The sequence below is a fragment of the Heterodontus francisci genome, chromosome 23 (assembly GCF_036365525.1).
Source record: "Heterodontus francisci isolate sHetFra1 chromosome 23, sHetFra1.hap1, whole genome shotgun sequence".
NCBI classification, from domain to species: domain Eukaryota; kingdom Metazoa; phylum Chordata; class Chondrichthyes; order Heterodontiformes; family Heterodontidae; genus Heterodontus; species Heterodontus francisci.
This window is the reverse complement of record NC_090393.1, coordinates 53,244,150-53,260,065: the sequence shown is the minus strand read 5'-3', so window position 1 is coordinate 53,260,065 and position 15,916 is coordinate 53,244,150. Positions and strand designations below refer to the sequence as shown.

Here is a 15,916-nt window from a genome sequence, read left to right as displayed (position 1 = left end):
TGAGAGGTATAATCAGCAGTAGTATCAGTCTAGTAAAGAGAACATGGTTAAACGTAAATGTGAGCCCTACGGAAGAGAAGTCAGATTTAAAAAAAAAAGCAAAAACTCATTGTTCACATGTTGGAAATCAATATTTCATTTATATTTTATTGTGTTAGATGCTGAGGATTTGACCTTCGTTATTTTGGCTTAGCCCATTTTTTTGCCTTTCAAATATTTCCAGCTGAATTGTACTTCTTTCAAAAATGGGAATGAATTGGAAGCTGCATTGGGTGGATTTCAGTGGCGATGTAGGGGTTGTGGGAGGATGTGGGTTGGATGCTGCACCCGCCGCTGATTTTATTGACTTAAAATGTTGCTTCTGGTGGTTTTGTAAATTTGTTCTGGGTTGTCTGCTGACCTAGTGGAAATAATCGTTCCACCTCTGCTGCAGATTGGTGCATTCAGCTCATTGATCTTTTGCTAGCAATCTTTCCTGAATTTACTCTGCACTGAGTTGGCCCATATCCCTGCTCCATGCCAGTGTCAATTAGCTCAATTCTCCAAAGTTATGTCCTTGCTAATAACCAGTAGCAGGATTGCGCCTGACACTCTATGTCTGCTGCATGTTGCTTTCTGTTGTAGAAATGGAACTATTGTTTTAAGAAAGCCCCACGGCTACTTTGGGAATTTGCTACATGACCTCTTTCAGATATTGGAGTTAGGATGGCAGGAGAAGCAAGGTATTTCATATTACTGCTTTGGTAAAATGCTTTGACATTGTACTCAAATGTAGGATCTTTCAAAGACAAAATCAATTTAAAATAAACTGGGCTAGTGTTGCATATTATGATGTATACTGTTATTAAGCAATAACGTTTAAACTGGCAAATAAACATCAATTACACAGAGTAATCCTCATCCTGAACTTTATAATGTTAATACTTCCTCTGAACGCACAAGAGCATAAAGCATATATTGTGTAGAGAAACTCCAATGAATAATCCTGAATGGCCAGTGCTTGTAGCAGTAGCTCACTGGCTGACTGTAGTGCTGCATGGTTGGCGACTTGGGAGAATTCTCAACTCCTCTAGGGCCTAGGCTACCCTGACCTCTCCACTAGGAATTGACTGCCGATCAGAGGGACAAACTGGGGAAGGATAAAACAGTTAAAGGCATTAAATCTTTGTTCATATCTTGAAGGTAAACGGATAATGCTGTGCCAAGGTCTGCAAAGACAGGTTGGCATTTCAATTGGAGAGCCTGTGTGAGAACTCAAAAAAGGAATGCAAAGTAAGAATGACCCTACACAGGAATATCAAAACAGTGGGGAAAACAAGAGCTAAAATCACCCAATGCCAATGGCTAGTATGCTGAGCCTTCTAATAAATTTCATATCCTATGAACAAATGGGATAAAGTTAATATATTGGGTGATAATCAGGCTGTGAAAAGGCACTAGAAAGACAAAGGATGAGTGAGACAGCTTAACTGAATTTTAGGGGTCTATATTCCTGATCAGGTTATTGACTTCCATATTTTTAGTCAAAATATCACACGGAGAACAATCCCAGCTTCTCCAATATTTCCGCATAACTGAATATCCTCCGCCCTAATATCATCCTGGTAAATCTCCTTTACAGCCTCCCGAGGGCCTTGACATCCTTCCTAAAATATGGTGCCCAAAATTGCACGCTGTACTTCAGCTGAGGAATAATGAACGACTTGTAAAGATTTAGCATGACTTCCTTGTTTTTGTGTTCAATGTCCCTATTTACAAAGCCAAATATCCCATGCACTTAATTTACTGCATTATCAACTTGCCATGCCACCTTCAAGGATTTGTGAAGATATACCCCTAGTCCCTCTGTTCTTGCACCCTCCTCAAAATAGTATTATTTAGGTTTATATATCATATATGGGCGTACTCATACCAGATGCACTGCAGCAGTTCAAGAAGGCAGCTCACCACCTTCTCGAGGGCAATTAGGGATGGACAACAAATGCTGGCCTTGCAGCTACACTCACATCCCATGAAACAAATAATTTAAAAAAAGTAGCGTACTGCAGTGCTGAAATCTCAAATTAAAAACTGAAAATGCTGTAATTATTTGGGTCATGCAGCATATGTGGCGAGAGATACAGAGTTAACATTTCAGATTGATGACCTTTCATCAGAACTGTCAAATATTAGAGATGTAACAGATTTTAGGCAAGTACAGAGGCAGGGAAGGGAGGGAGTACAGAACAAAATGAAGGGTGGAAGGCAGAGATGTGAGAAAAGGGATGTTGGAGCAAGACAAAGGGGGGGGGGCTGGTGGGAATGGGATAAGTAAACAAAAGATGGGTCGAGTGGAAGTGTAAATGGCACTGGCAGAATCATTGCCAACAACTGCTGTCCAAAAATGGCAGCAGCGGTTATGGTCTGAAATTGTTGAACTCAGTGTTGGGTCTGGAACCCTGTAAAATGCTTAATTGAAAGATGAGGTGCTGTTCCTTGAGCTCTGTTGAGCTCCATTAGAACAGTGCTGGAAGCTGAGGTCAGAGTGGGAGTGGGTGGAGAATTAAAATGACAGGTGACCAGAGGTTCAGGGTCACGCTTGCATCAACAACAACTTGCATTTATATAGCGCCTTTAACAAAGCGTCCCAAGGTGCTTGCTCTTACCATTTAAATTATACTACCTCCAAATATTGAGGAAAAGAAAAAATAAGTGGTCAGAAAAATCAAAAGGGTGTGGAAATTAATCCATAGTTAACTGAGTCTTGAATGAAGATCATCAAATGACGCTATAGTGTGTAGCTGAGCTAGACAGAGCAGCAAAGTCTCTGATCAGTATTAAGTAAGCTGATCTTGGCCAAGGCAATGGTGAAACAGTACCTCTGACCTCAGCACACTTGGACCATGAAAGCTAAAACCAGAGAGGGTTCCAGCTCCCACTTGATATCCATTGTAAATCTGTTATTGGGGTAGGATCTTGGCTATGATTGTCAGACTATTTAACAATTGCTGTCCCAGCTCTCAAATGTATAATGGCCAGTTGAACAAACTATTATGGCAGTGGCTATAGCACTTTACTCCACCATATGTCATCTGCTTCAGAATTAGTAAGGTAATGGGGTGGGGAGGTTGTGTGAATTAGAAGCGTGGTGGAGGAAAAGGTAGATGCAAGATGATTGCTGTTCAAATACGTTCTTGATGTTGACACTCCTTATACAAACACTGCATGTCCTTTCCTGAGTGCAAGAGATGGACATTTTCATTTGTACTTTATTCGAATATCTGACTTTTTCTCCTCCTTTATTTCTCAGCAGCACCTGCTCACCATCATGCAGCGGCCTTCAGCCAGGAGGGGGGCCGATGGGAGGCACTCTTGCAATGGGGTGAGCAGATAATTTCTGTTTCTAATCTGAATTCCTGGCTAAGAACTGTTGACTCTCATTCTTGACACTAAGCACCAGTTCCAGAACTGATGCGGGTACCCAGTTGGGACAGAAGGCCTCTGTTCCATATGTGCTATTGGGCAGTCTGGGTGTGTGTTTTGTTTGAGCATGATTTGATTGTATAGTAATAGTGGTTGATCGGGTTTGCAGTTTTGGTATGCTCTATAGAAGAAACTTTTATATTGGGTCTACGGATAGTAGTATTGAAGTGGAGATCTACGACATGCAAGTACTACTCACCTCCCCCCCACACCCTTTTTTTTGGACTGTGTTAATCTCTATTTTCATGCTTCCAATCTCTTTCTCTACGGCCTTGTAAGAAATTGGGTCTTGGGTGTTGCAGGAAATGTGAAGTCCACCACCTGTTAAATTGTGCTTTCAGCAGGAGGCGTGTCACCTATCAAGCTCTGACATCATGCTGAGTAGCAAGCACACTATAAATGTACGTTCCGTTATTCAATACAAACTGTATCTTGTTGGCAACTCTGACACCTGCCGAGATTATCACCAATATCATCTCTCAGTGATGTTTGTGTAGCTGGCATTTCATTTATGACGGATGACGGGTGACGAAAATCTTTACGGATACCCTGTTGTACAGTATACATCACGAATGCACTTTACTTATTCACCCTGATGATCTAAAAGCTCAAAATCTCAAGTCTTGGTGATTTGGCTATGCTCTTATGACAAACCTTTACTTGATCTTGTCATTTATCCCAATGAAATCAATGGATACTAGGGGGTGACTGAATTTTTTTAAATTAAAAAAAAAAGATTGTTGGAGAGCACTGAAATTAAACTGTCCATAGAAACATACAGATTTACAGCACAGAAAATAAATAAGGACTTGCATTTATATTTTGCCTTTCATGCCCTCAGGACATCCCAAAGCACTTTATAGCCAATGAAATACTTTTGTCTTCACTGTTGTAATGTAGGAAAATGTGGCGCCAATCTGCTCCTCCAAACAACAATGCGATAATAATCAGAAAATTAGTTTTATTGATGTTGATTAAGTGATTAACATTGGCCAGGAAATCAGGAGAGCTCTCCTGCTCTTCTTCGAATAGTGTTATGGGATCTTTTATGCCCATCTGAGAGTGCAGATGGGACCTTGGCTTAATGTGTAATCTGAAAGCCAGCACCTCTGACAGTACAGCACTGGACTGTCGGCCTGGATTTTGTGCACAAGTTTTTGGAGTAAACCCACATCTTTTGATTCAGAATGAGAGTGCTACCACTGAGCCACAGCACACGAGGGAGACCATTTGGCCCATTGTCTCGATGTAGGTGCTTTGAAGTAATCAGAAGTTAATTCCACTGTCCTGTTCTCTACCTATAGCTCTATATTCTCCTCTGCTTTAAATAATTACCCACTTTTCCCTTAAAAGCTGTAATAGTCTCTGCCTCAACCAACTCTCTGGCAAAGCATCCATGCTGCAACAACTTTGCAGAAAGGAATTTAGTAAGGAAGTACTTCAGGAGAGGCAGGTAGAAGAAAATTCTCAAGTGAGAGGAATCTATATTTAATTTAGAAATTATTCCTCCCAAATTGTTAATACCTTTAAATTTGTTTTTATAATTTCTATGTTGACACTGATGAATGGAGGTACTTTCTTGTGTAATGAGTTTCATTTATGCTTGTGAATATTGGGTTTTCTTTTCTTCCATAGTTTTCTCTTGAGGAGAAAGATGGAAAAACATGAGCAGCATCTTTGCATGCTATTAAATCCCATAACCAGTATTTGGAAGTGAGATGAACAAGTACATGAATAGTACTTTTGTATTGCAAAGGGATGATGCAGTGTTGGCTCAGTTTTCACAGGGATGCAAGTTCAGAGCTACATTTTCAGTGCTTGCTTGATTCCTTGTGGAGTTGGGGCTGACATCTCATGGCTTTTTATTGAAATTTATGTATGAAAAACTGCTGTTAAGCCTTCCACTGTTAGAGCAAGATAGTGAGTTTGTTTCCTTAATCATCAAAATGTGATTGACACTACACCAGGCCAGCATTTTTAAATTTTAAAAGCTCATCTTTTTTTGTTTAGCTCTGCACCTGCTGTTTTTATACATCCCAAAAGAAACAGATGGAGGGTCTTCACCTGAAAGATTAATCTATCAGAACCACAGTTCTGGTAAAGGGTCACTATTGAAATGCTAATCTATTATTTTGTAAATGCTACATAGCATTTTCTACATAACATTAGAAATAGGAGTTCATGTAGGCCATTTGGCCCTTCGAGCCTGCTCCATCATTCAATAAGATCTTGGTTGATCTACCTCAATTCCACCTTCCTGCACTATCACCATATTCCTTAATTCCCTTTGTACCCAAAAATCTATCGACCTCTGTCTTGAATATACGCAACAAATGAGCATTCACAGCTCTCTGGGTATAGAATTCCAAAGATTCACAGCCCTTTTGAGTGAAGAAATTTCTCCTCATCTCAGTCTTAAATGACTGACTCCATATTCTGAGACTGTGACCTCATTTTCTAAATTCCCCAGCCAGGGAAGGATCTTTCTAGAACAGTTCTTTTCAGGTGATGTTGATCAGTTTGACAGGTTTTCCGGGTGAAATGCAACATCAAGGGTTTCTGGCAGGCCTTTCAGGAGGAATGCAGCATCAATTTCTTTATTTTTTGCACTCGCTTCAAAGAGGTACTCAAAGAGAAGGATAAGTTGGCAGCCTTTTCAAAGAGATGGAAAAGGCTGAGCTGGGGTGACTGCTCTCTTGGCTGGTTTTTAAAACTCCTTTCAAAACATTCCACACCCCAACTCACTGTCCAAAGCATCTCAAGGATCAAGTCTCCTGACCCCTATAACTCCTGACCTGTCACTTCTCTGTAAACATCTTCCCCGGGTCAAAAAAGCCACTGCTGGGTATTTATCTGAAGACAGATGACTTCCAGCAAATGTTGTTTTCAAACAAGACTTCTTAGTGTCCCTTGAATGACCACAGTGAAAAAAAAATCCATGGAATCCTTTTCAGTTTTCTTAAATAAAACAATGTCCATAATTCTAAAATACATGAGTCCTCAAAGAAAACCTATCAAAAAAATAGAAGTGTTGTCATAACACACCAAAAATCCAGTATAAAAGCGGTGTTAATACAACAATTGAATTCCTTACAGGAACAGTATGTTACAATGCTCGACAATGCAAAGTGGAGTTCCACTTCAAATTTGAGGTATTACAGACAGTTTAAAAACAAATGTTTATGATTATCGTCATTTACCTGAGATTGACTAGTTCAGAGGTTGAAGTTAGGAAGCTGACTGGTGTTAGACTACAAGCATATTACAGTAATATTTAATGTTGGGGAATTTCATCTCGATCGCCTTTAAAAATTTGGATTCTCAATGTGCTGTTAACTTTGAAAGCAAATATGTCTTGTGCAAAGCTAAAATAGTGCACTGTTCAGCCATGTATAGCTGTACATTGTGCATTTGTTTTTTAAAAAGTGATGTATGTGTTGCAAAACTATTCTAAATTTGTAACTGCTGTTTAGCAGTAAGATGTCTAAGTACCAGAGTGGTCGGATGTGGATTTGGTCTTGTAATTTCCTCATTGATCTCATTGGGGATCAGTTTATCTTGTTTTCCATTCTCCTTCCGACCGTCCGTCCTTGTTTTCCTCATTTCTCGGTCTCTTTGTTCATGCCTATCACTAGGGGGTTTCTCGTTCACTGACGCAAATGCTGTATTCATTGTATTTCTCAAGCTGACAGAAGCCTCTGGTTAAGTGTGTAAGATGCCATTAACTTTGAGATCAGGCAACAAGGGTCTGGTCCCTCTGTCTGAAACAATATCAGTACTTTCAGGCCAACTACTGCATTTAGACTTCTGATGGCCCGTCCCGTGTAACTCATTCAGTAGGTTAAAGATTGACCTGCCACACAACGATTACAAGTTGTCTGTCAGCTGAGTTGAGACTGGGAATTTGCTTTGTGGGACTTGTGAAAACAAAAGTATTATTGTTCATGGATGAACACTAAATGGTAAAGTAATTTTTTTTAAAAACCAATGAAATGACAATGTTGAAAATGCTGGTCCCTTTAATTAACCAGGACTTACTTCAGAGTTAATAGAGAGCAGGTGATGCGAATTGCAGTTTGTATTTAAGAGCTGGAATTTTCTCCAGTCCGGGAGTTACTTCTGGACAGGGAAGAGTGGAAACTGGTATTTGTACTGAGCTGTGGATTGAGAATAAAACAGTTGTGGATCAGAGATTATCTCCTGCTTCCTGATTCTGGTGAATCGATATCTGCCAAATGGTCATGAGATGTGCAACCTGGATGAATTCTTGATGGGTTATGATGTCCCCTGCGATGTGCAAATCACAATTGAACAGTTGTGGGGACTATGAGAGTTTCTTTGGAAATAGCGATGAGGTAGTGTGAAGCAGGGTGTATACCATTTCAAATGTCAATAGTAGGTAGTAGTTTAAATAATTACTCTGACTTTAGTTTGGGAGTTTGAAGAAAAAGGCTCTTCTACTCTGGACTAGATGAGGTTATGAAGGATTGAATGTTGCATGTTTAAGATGGTTCACTATCTGGATACTGAGGACAGACACATAGCAAAGAATATGGAGCATGCAGAGCCCAGCCCTCCAGAGCTGTGTAACCTGTGTGCCTGGATCACATGGGTACTTTGAAATAAATCAGTTTTCTTTATTCTGGTTTTGGCTTTTCTGCAGGGTATGTTTCTGGCTGCTTTAGAGTACTGTCACTTTCTCAGCTAGAAAATAGTTCAGTGGCAAAGATAGCTGTCTGTGCTGTCTGCACACATTGGGAAGATGTTGTTCTCTACTGGAACTGATGGTTTCCATTGTGTTAATATAAGAATTCCAAGCCCAGTGTGTTAAACACTTTAGTAGAAACCAGTCTGAAATACTGGCTTTGTGATTTTGTATTTAATTTTTAAAGGTTTTTTAAAAAATCTCACCTTGAAGCCATGCACCTTCCTCAGTTGAAAGAATTGGTTGAGCGCTGCCCTGTATCCCAACTGGTGCATCATGGTGGGAGTGGGTGAACTTGGCTGGGCTAACCCATCTTCTCTATCACAAGATAGATATGGGTAACAGACTCATCTTGATTCATCAATCCAGAAGATCCTATCCCCTACTTATCACAGCACCCAATTATTAAATTATTCCAGGATGTTTGCCTGCACTATCCTGGATGCCTGTTAATATGTTAATCACTGCATTGAGGAAAATGTTCCTGACCTGAGCTCTAATTCTGCCTTTTGCTGTTTTGAACCTATATTTCCTTGCTGTACTGTTACAGTTTAATTTGAAGTAGTATTCCAGATTTATTAATTCTACACTCATTCACCAACTTTTATACTGAAATAAGGTTACTTCTCATTCATGTCTTTACAAGGCTAAACATCCTGACTTTCTGCAGACTTTTTCCATAATTAATTCCTCTGATAGTGGAGATCAGTCTTATGGTTTTTCTCTGCACTTCCTCCAGGCCTTGAATTTCCTCCATGTGGCTTGCTGTTGAGATTTGGTTCAGAAGACTAAATTTTGAGCACAACTGCTTTCACATCTACTATTTAGGCTGTGTACTTGCACAGTACACAGCACGTCTTAAACTTCTTGCACGTCTTAAACTTCTTGATCTCTTTCAACCATCTGTAACACTTATAGTAAATTTCATCAGTCATTAGAACATAGAACATTACAGCGCAGTACAGGCCCTTCAGCCCTCGATGTTGCGCCGACCTGTGAAACCATCTGACCTACACTATTCCATTTTCATCCATATGTCTATCCAATGACCACTTAAATGCCCTTAAAGTTGGCGAGTCTACTACTGTTGCAGGCAGGGCGTTCCACGCCCCTGCTACTCTCTGTGTAAAGAAACTACCTCTGACATCTGTCCTATATCTATCACCCCTCAACTTAAAGCTATGTCCCCTCGTGTTTGCCATCACCATCCGAGGAAAAAGGCTCTCACTATCCACCCTGTCCAACCCTCTGATTATCTTATATGTCTCTATTAAGTCACCTCTTCTCCTCCTTCTCTCTAACGAAAACAACCTCAAGTCCCTCAGCCTTTCCTCGAAAGACCTTCCCTCCATACCAGGCAACATCCTAGTAAATCTCCTCTGCACCTTTTCCAAAGCTTCCACATCCTTCCTATAATGCGGTGACCAGAACTGCACGCAATACTCCAGGTGCGGCCGCACCAGAGTTCTGTACAGCTGCAGCATAACCTCGTGGCTCCTAAACTCGATTCCCCTACTAATAAAAGCTAACACACCATATGCCTTCTTAACAGCTCTATTAACCTGGGTGGCAACTTTCAAGGATTTATGTACCTGGACACCAAGATCTCTCTGCTCATCTACACTACCAAGAATCTTCCCATTAGCCCAGTATTCTGCAATCCTGTTACTCCTTCCGAAGTGAATCACCTCACACTTTTCCGCATTAAACTCCATTTGCCATCTCTCAGCCCAGCTCTGCAGCCTATCTATGTCCCTCTGTAACCTACAACATCCTTCGGCACTATCCACAACTCCACCGACCTTCGTGTCATCCGCAAATTTACTAACCCACCCTTCGACACCCTCATCCAGGTCATTTATAAAAATGACAAACAGCAGTGGCCCCAAAACAGATCCTTGCGGTACACCACTAGAAACTATACTCCAGGATGAACATTTACCATCAACCACCACCCTCTGTCTTCTTTCAGCTAGCCAATTTCTGATCCAAAGCACTAATTCACCTTCAATCCCATACTTCTGTATTTTCTGCAATAGCCTACCGTAGGGAACTTTATCAAACGCCTTACTGAAATCCATAAAGACCACATCCACGACTTTGCCCTCATCCACCTGTTTGGTCACCTTGTCAAAAAACTCAATGAGGTTTGTCAGGCACGACCTACCCTTCACAAAACCGTGCTGACTATCTCTAATGAACTTATTCTTTTCAAGATGATTATAAATCCTATCTCTTATAACCTTTTCCAACATTTTACCCACAACCGAAGTAAGGCTCACAGGTCTATAATTACCAGGGCTGTCTCTACTCCCCTTCTTGAACAAGGGGACAACATTTGCTATCCTCCAGTCTTCCGGCACTATTCCTGTCGACAATGACGACATAAAAATCAAGGACAAAGGCTCTGCAATCTCCTCCCTGGATTCCCAGAGAATCCTAGGATAAATCCCATCTGGCCCAGGGGACTTATCTATTTTCACACTTTCCAAAATTGCTAACACCTCCTCCTTGTGAACCTCAATCCCATCTAGCCTAGTAGTCTGTATCTCAGTATTCTCCTCGACAACATTTTCTTTCTCCACTGTAAATACTGACGAAAAATATTCATTTAACGCTTCCCCTATCTCCTCTGATTCCACACACAACTTCCCACTACTATCCTTGATTGGCCCTAACCTATCTCTAGTCATTCTTTTATTCCTGATATACCTATAGAAAGCCTTAGGGTTTTCTTTGATCCTATCCGCCAATGACTTTTCGTGTCCTCTCCTTGCTCTTCGTATCTCTCCCTTTAGATCCTTCCTGGCTAGCTTGTAACTCTCAAGCGCCCTAACTGAGCCTTCACGTCTCATCCTAACATAAGCCTTCTTCTTCCTCTTGACAAGCGCTTCAACTTCTTTAGTAAACCACGGCTCCCTCGCTCGACAACTTCCTCCCTGCCTGACAGGTACATACTTATCAAGGACACGCAGTAGCTGCTCCTTGAATAAGCTCCACATTTCGATTGTGCCCATCCCCTGCAGTTTCCTTCCCCATCCTACGCATCCTAAATCTTGCCTAATCGCATCATAATTTCCTTTCCCCCAGCTATAATTCTTGCCCTGCTGTATATGCCTGTCCCTGCCCATCGCTAAGGTAAACCTAACCGAATTGTGATCACTATCACCAAAGTGCTCACCAACTTCTAAATCTAACACCTGGCCGGGTTCATTACCCAGTACCAAATCCAATGTGGCATCGCCCCTGGTTGGCCTGTCTACATACTGTGTCAGAAAACCCTCCTGCACACACTGGACAAAAACAGACCCATCTAAAGTACTCGAACTATAGTATTTCCAGTCAATATTTGGAAAGTTAAAGTCCCCCATAACAACTACCCTGTTACTCTCGATCCTGTCAAGAATCATCTTTGCTATCCTTTCCTCTACATCTCTGGAACTATTTGGAGGTCTATAGAAAACTCCCAACAGGGTGACCTCTCCTCTCCTGTTTCTAACCTCGGCCCAGACTACCTCAGTAGACGAGTCCTCAAACGTCCTTTCTGCCGCTGTAATACTTTCCTTGATTAACAATGCCACACCCCCCCCTCTTTTACCATCTTCTCTGTTCTTAGTGAAACATCTAAATCCAGGAACCCGCAACATCCATTCCTGTCCCTGCTCTACCCATGTCTCTGAAATGGCTACAACATCGAGATCCCAGGTACCAACCCATGCTGCAAGCTCACCCAACTTATTCCGGATGCTCCTGGCGTTGAAGTAGACACATTTTAAACCAAGCTCTTGCTTGCCACTGCCCTCTTGTGTCCTTATAACCTTATCCCTGACCTCGCTACTCTCAACATCCTGCACACTGGAACTACAATTTAGGTTCCCATCCCCCTGCTGAATTAGTTTAAACCCCCCCGAAGAGCACTAGCAAATCTCCCCCCCAGGATATTGGTACCCCTCTGGTTCAGGTGAAGACCATCCTGTTTGTAGAGGTCCCACCTACCCCAGAAAGAGCCCCAATTATCCAGGAAACCAAAACCCTCCCTCCTACACCATCCCTGCAGCCACGTGTTCAACTCCTCTCTCTCCCTATTCCTCACTTCGCTAGCACGTGGCACGGGCAACAACCCAGAGATAACAACTCTGTTTGTTCTCGCTCTAAGCTTCCACCCTAGCTCCCTGAATTTCTGCCTTAAATCCCCATCTGTCTTCCTACCTATGTCGTTGGTGCCTATGTGTACCACGACTTGGGGCTGCTCCCCCTCCCCCTTGAGGATCCCAAAAACACGATCCGAGACATCACGTACCCTGGCACCTGGGAGGCAACACACCAACCGTGAGTCTCTCTCGTTCCCACAAAACCTCCTATCTGTTCCCCTAACTATGGAGTCCCCAATGACTAATGCTCTGCTCCTCTTACCCCTTCCCTTCTGAGCAACAGAGACAGACTCTGCGCCAGAGACCTGTATCCCATTGCCTACCCCCTGGTAAGTCGTCTCCCCCAACAGTATCCAAAACGGTATACCTGTTGTTGAGGGAAACGGCCACAGGGGATCCCTGCACTGCCTGCTGGTTCCCTCTCCTTCCCCTGACGGTAACCCATCTACCTTCTTCTTTTACCTGAGGTGTGACTGCCTCCCGATAACTCCTCTCAATAATCCCCTCCGCCTCCCGAATGATCCGAAGTTCCTCCTCCTCCAGCTCCAGCTCCAGTTCCCTAACGCGGTCCTCGAGGAGCTGGAGCTGGGTGCACTTCCCGCAGATGCAGTCAGCAGGGACACCCTTGGCGACCCTTACCTCCCACATTCTGCAGGAGGAACATTCAACTGCCTTAACCTCCATTCCCACTATTCTAAATTCCCAAGTTTTTAACCAATCACACGATGAAACAAGAAGAGAAATAGAAAAAGCCTTACCTTACCTACACACAACCGAGTCCTTGTTAGATTGTTAGATAACTTGTCTAACTCCTTTTTTGTCTTTTCTGGGCTGTCTCATCTAATTCAACTATCCCTCCTAGTCTGGCAATATTAACATTTTTGACCAGTTATTATATCAAGGTTGCTGGGGTACATAAGAAACAAGAAGGGCGGAGTTTTAATCTGTAGGAACGCCTGCGTTTGAAAGTGGGTGAGGCAGGGGTGAAAACCAATGAGATTGACATCACATTGGGAAATTGGCTCCAACCTGCCAACTTCACACTTCACTGCAGTGCATTAGGCTGTGTGTGACCAACACCCTAACCCCACCCCCCCATCCCCACCCAAGGAGAGGTGGGTTGCCATTTAAGATATGCTAAGCACTCAATTAGACTGATATTAACATTTGTTTTCTACTTTAACTTTGGGACAATGGATTTCCCAGGTTTCCTGGAAATTGCCAGTAAAGCAAGGTAGGAACATGGCGGCAATCGAGGGGACTGAAGATTAAAATATGCCAATCAATACTCTATTCACAGCTACTTTCAGAGTGCCACACAGATGCATAACACAGGTGACTGACTGCTTCTTTGCCATGTCAACTTTGCTTGCAATGACGCCAGTCAGAATGATCGGGCGCTCGGGTTTGCGGTTCTCGCTGGCTTCCCACAGGTGTGAGGCATCACTGACTGCATGCATTTGGCAGTTAAAGCATCCCCGGATCACCCAGGAATATTCATTAACTGCAAGGGCTTCTACATCTGGAAGTATAGTTGCCCGCTGGCTGCTTGGAGACCAGGAATATCAAAGCCACCTTGCACCCACTCCTTCCACCTCCCTCCCCCCCCCCCCCCCCCCCCCCCCCCACCGCCACCGCCACATCCCACTGCAATGCCACTATCACAGAACAGTTCTGTAAACAACCAAGCCTCTCTTTCACAGCTCCCATTGGTCGCCCTCAATTTGTGTCTTCCAATTCATTATCTCCCAACTGAAAAGGCCGCTTGCAAGCCAGCAACTAAGAATGGAAAAGACAGAAACCTGATAGGCATCAGAAACTTAACAATATTAAGATGTGCAATACACCCATGTGCTTACTCTTGTAAAACTACAAATCTTTGCTGTTCCTTTTCTGTGGTGCAACCCCTGTAGCTTCAGCAGAGAGAGAGACAGACTGCTCAGATCCCTGCTCTGACTGCTGACATCCCCTTGGCCAATGTCTTCTGGCCCCATGACGCCCTGCCAAAGACGGCTCTATCTGCACCTGGGCAGGAGCAGACTCAGCCATCAGGATATGAGGCAACGTGTTGAGTACTGACGTGAGGATGGGTGTGGGAGTTGGCTACTCTTCCGTGGAACAAGACATTATTGCAAAGGTCTGCAACATGATGCCACCTGTGCTTGAGGCAGACTCCTCTAATCTCTTTGCAAACATGTCCAGTGCAGCTAGAAAGCCTGCCAGTACATCACACATTCTCTGTTGCTGCTGCTTAAGACATATCCTGTTCATTGATGGCTCCCAGGGTACAGAATGTCCGTCCAGCTGAGCAGAGCTTGGAGCATTTGCACCCTCCGATGCAGACTCTCCACTGCTGTCCCTGACTCCACCATCTGCTCTTCTGCACTTCACAAGTGAGTGCCACCAGGTAAAAACCGAACTATTTCTCTGCATTCCACTGAAGTGTGAGCAGGTGCATGATCTGCATATGTCCTGTGATGTTGCACCCTCAGAGGGGTTGAGCTTCTCTGAGGAATCAGCACACCATGAGTGACCTTAACCACCACCTGATAGATGTGTGAAGGCCTTGTGGGAGATGAAAGCTATGAATGAGTACTGTCAAAGTAAGACTACTTGAAGTGATCATTATGCACATGATCGTATGTCAGTCGATGTTGACATCAAGTCGGCATGATTGAGTGGTGTGTGCCAATCGGCTGCCTGATATTTAATTCTGTCATCAGGTAGCTGGCAGGCCCCCATCTCCGTCAGCCCGGCCTGCCGAGACACTGCTGATCTTCAGTGCTGCTTCCTCTGCAGGTGTTAGTTGCGAGGTGGCGGGAGGGCTACCTCTGGTTCTCTGTTTCTGCCTGCAAGTGAGAAAAAAGAGCCCATGAGCGGGAGTAATGGCATACTTTGAGCCAATGGATGGAGAGCCGTTGTTGAAGGTGACTGAGGGCAAGGCATGACATTGCATAAGGTGAGGCTGAGTGGATGGATTAATGGGGATTGAGTAAGTGCATATACGGGGAGAGATGTGTGCACCTGTAAAGCTGTTGTGAGGAATGATGTGCTGGAGTAGGCTTGAGATGGTAGCATGTGGAGCTTAGGGTGATATGCAGATTAGATATAGGCCAATGTGCCATTGCTGTCACATTTCCTGCTTTTCTTAGGTAATTGAAGCGACTCCTGCAGGAGTGTGGCACCATGCTCCTGCTGCTGAGCTTCTGGGCAACAGCAAACCGTACCTTTGTGTCAGCAGCAGGTTTCTTTCTCCCATCACTAGGGGTCAGTATCTCCCATGTCCTTGCAGTCCCCAGCAACACATCCAGTGAGATATCACTGAGATATCACTGAAGTAGGGCGCAGCGTTTGCCTGTCTCGACTCCACTGCAGTCGTGCTTTATCGACTCCATTTGGCAACTCCATATGTTTCACCTTGCATGTTTGGGGTGTCCCTTTAAATACTCCAATTTAGATCACATCAGGCAGGTCATCACGCCTGCTAATGCTAATTGGATGGGAAATGCAGAAGCAAAATGATCATGAGACGACTGAGTTTAAAAAGCCACTGACAGACATGCTGCACTTACTCCAGGTTTTGCACGTGTTATCGGGG

At 43.4% G+C, this 15,916-nt stretch overlaps 1 protein-coding gene across 6 annotated transcripts in view; it reads left to right on the top strand.

Moving 5' to 3' along the window:
• The window catches only part of LOC137382817 (oxysterol-binding protein 2-like), a 441,835-nt gene that overhangs the window by 37,171 nt on the left and 388,748 nt on the right, over positions 1-15,916 (top strand). For 3 of the 6 annotated variants that reach the window (XM_068055285.1, XM_068055288.1, XM_068055283.1), the window contains exon 2: positions 3,290-3,361. The exons of 2 other annotated variants lie outside the window; for them this stretch is intronic. In XM_068055285.1, coding sequence (XP_067911386.1) covers positions 3,290-3,361 — 72 coding nt within the window. The remainder of the gene's footprint in view (positions 1-3,289; positions 3,362-15,916) is intronic. One more of the 6 variants, XM_068055284.1, reaches the window with a different exon arrangement.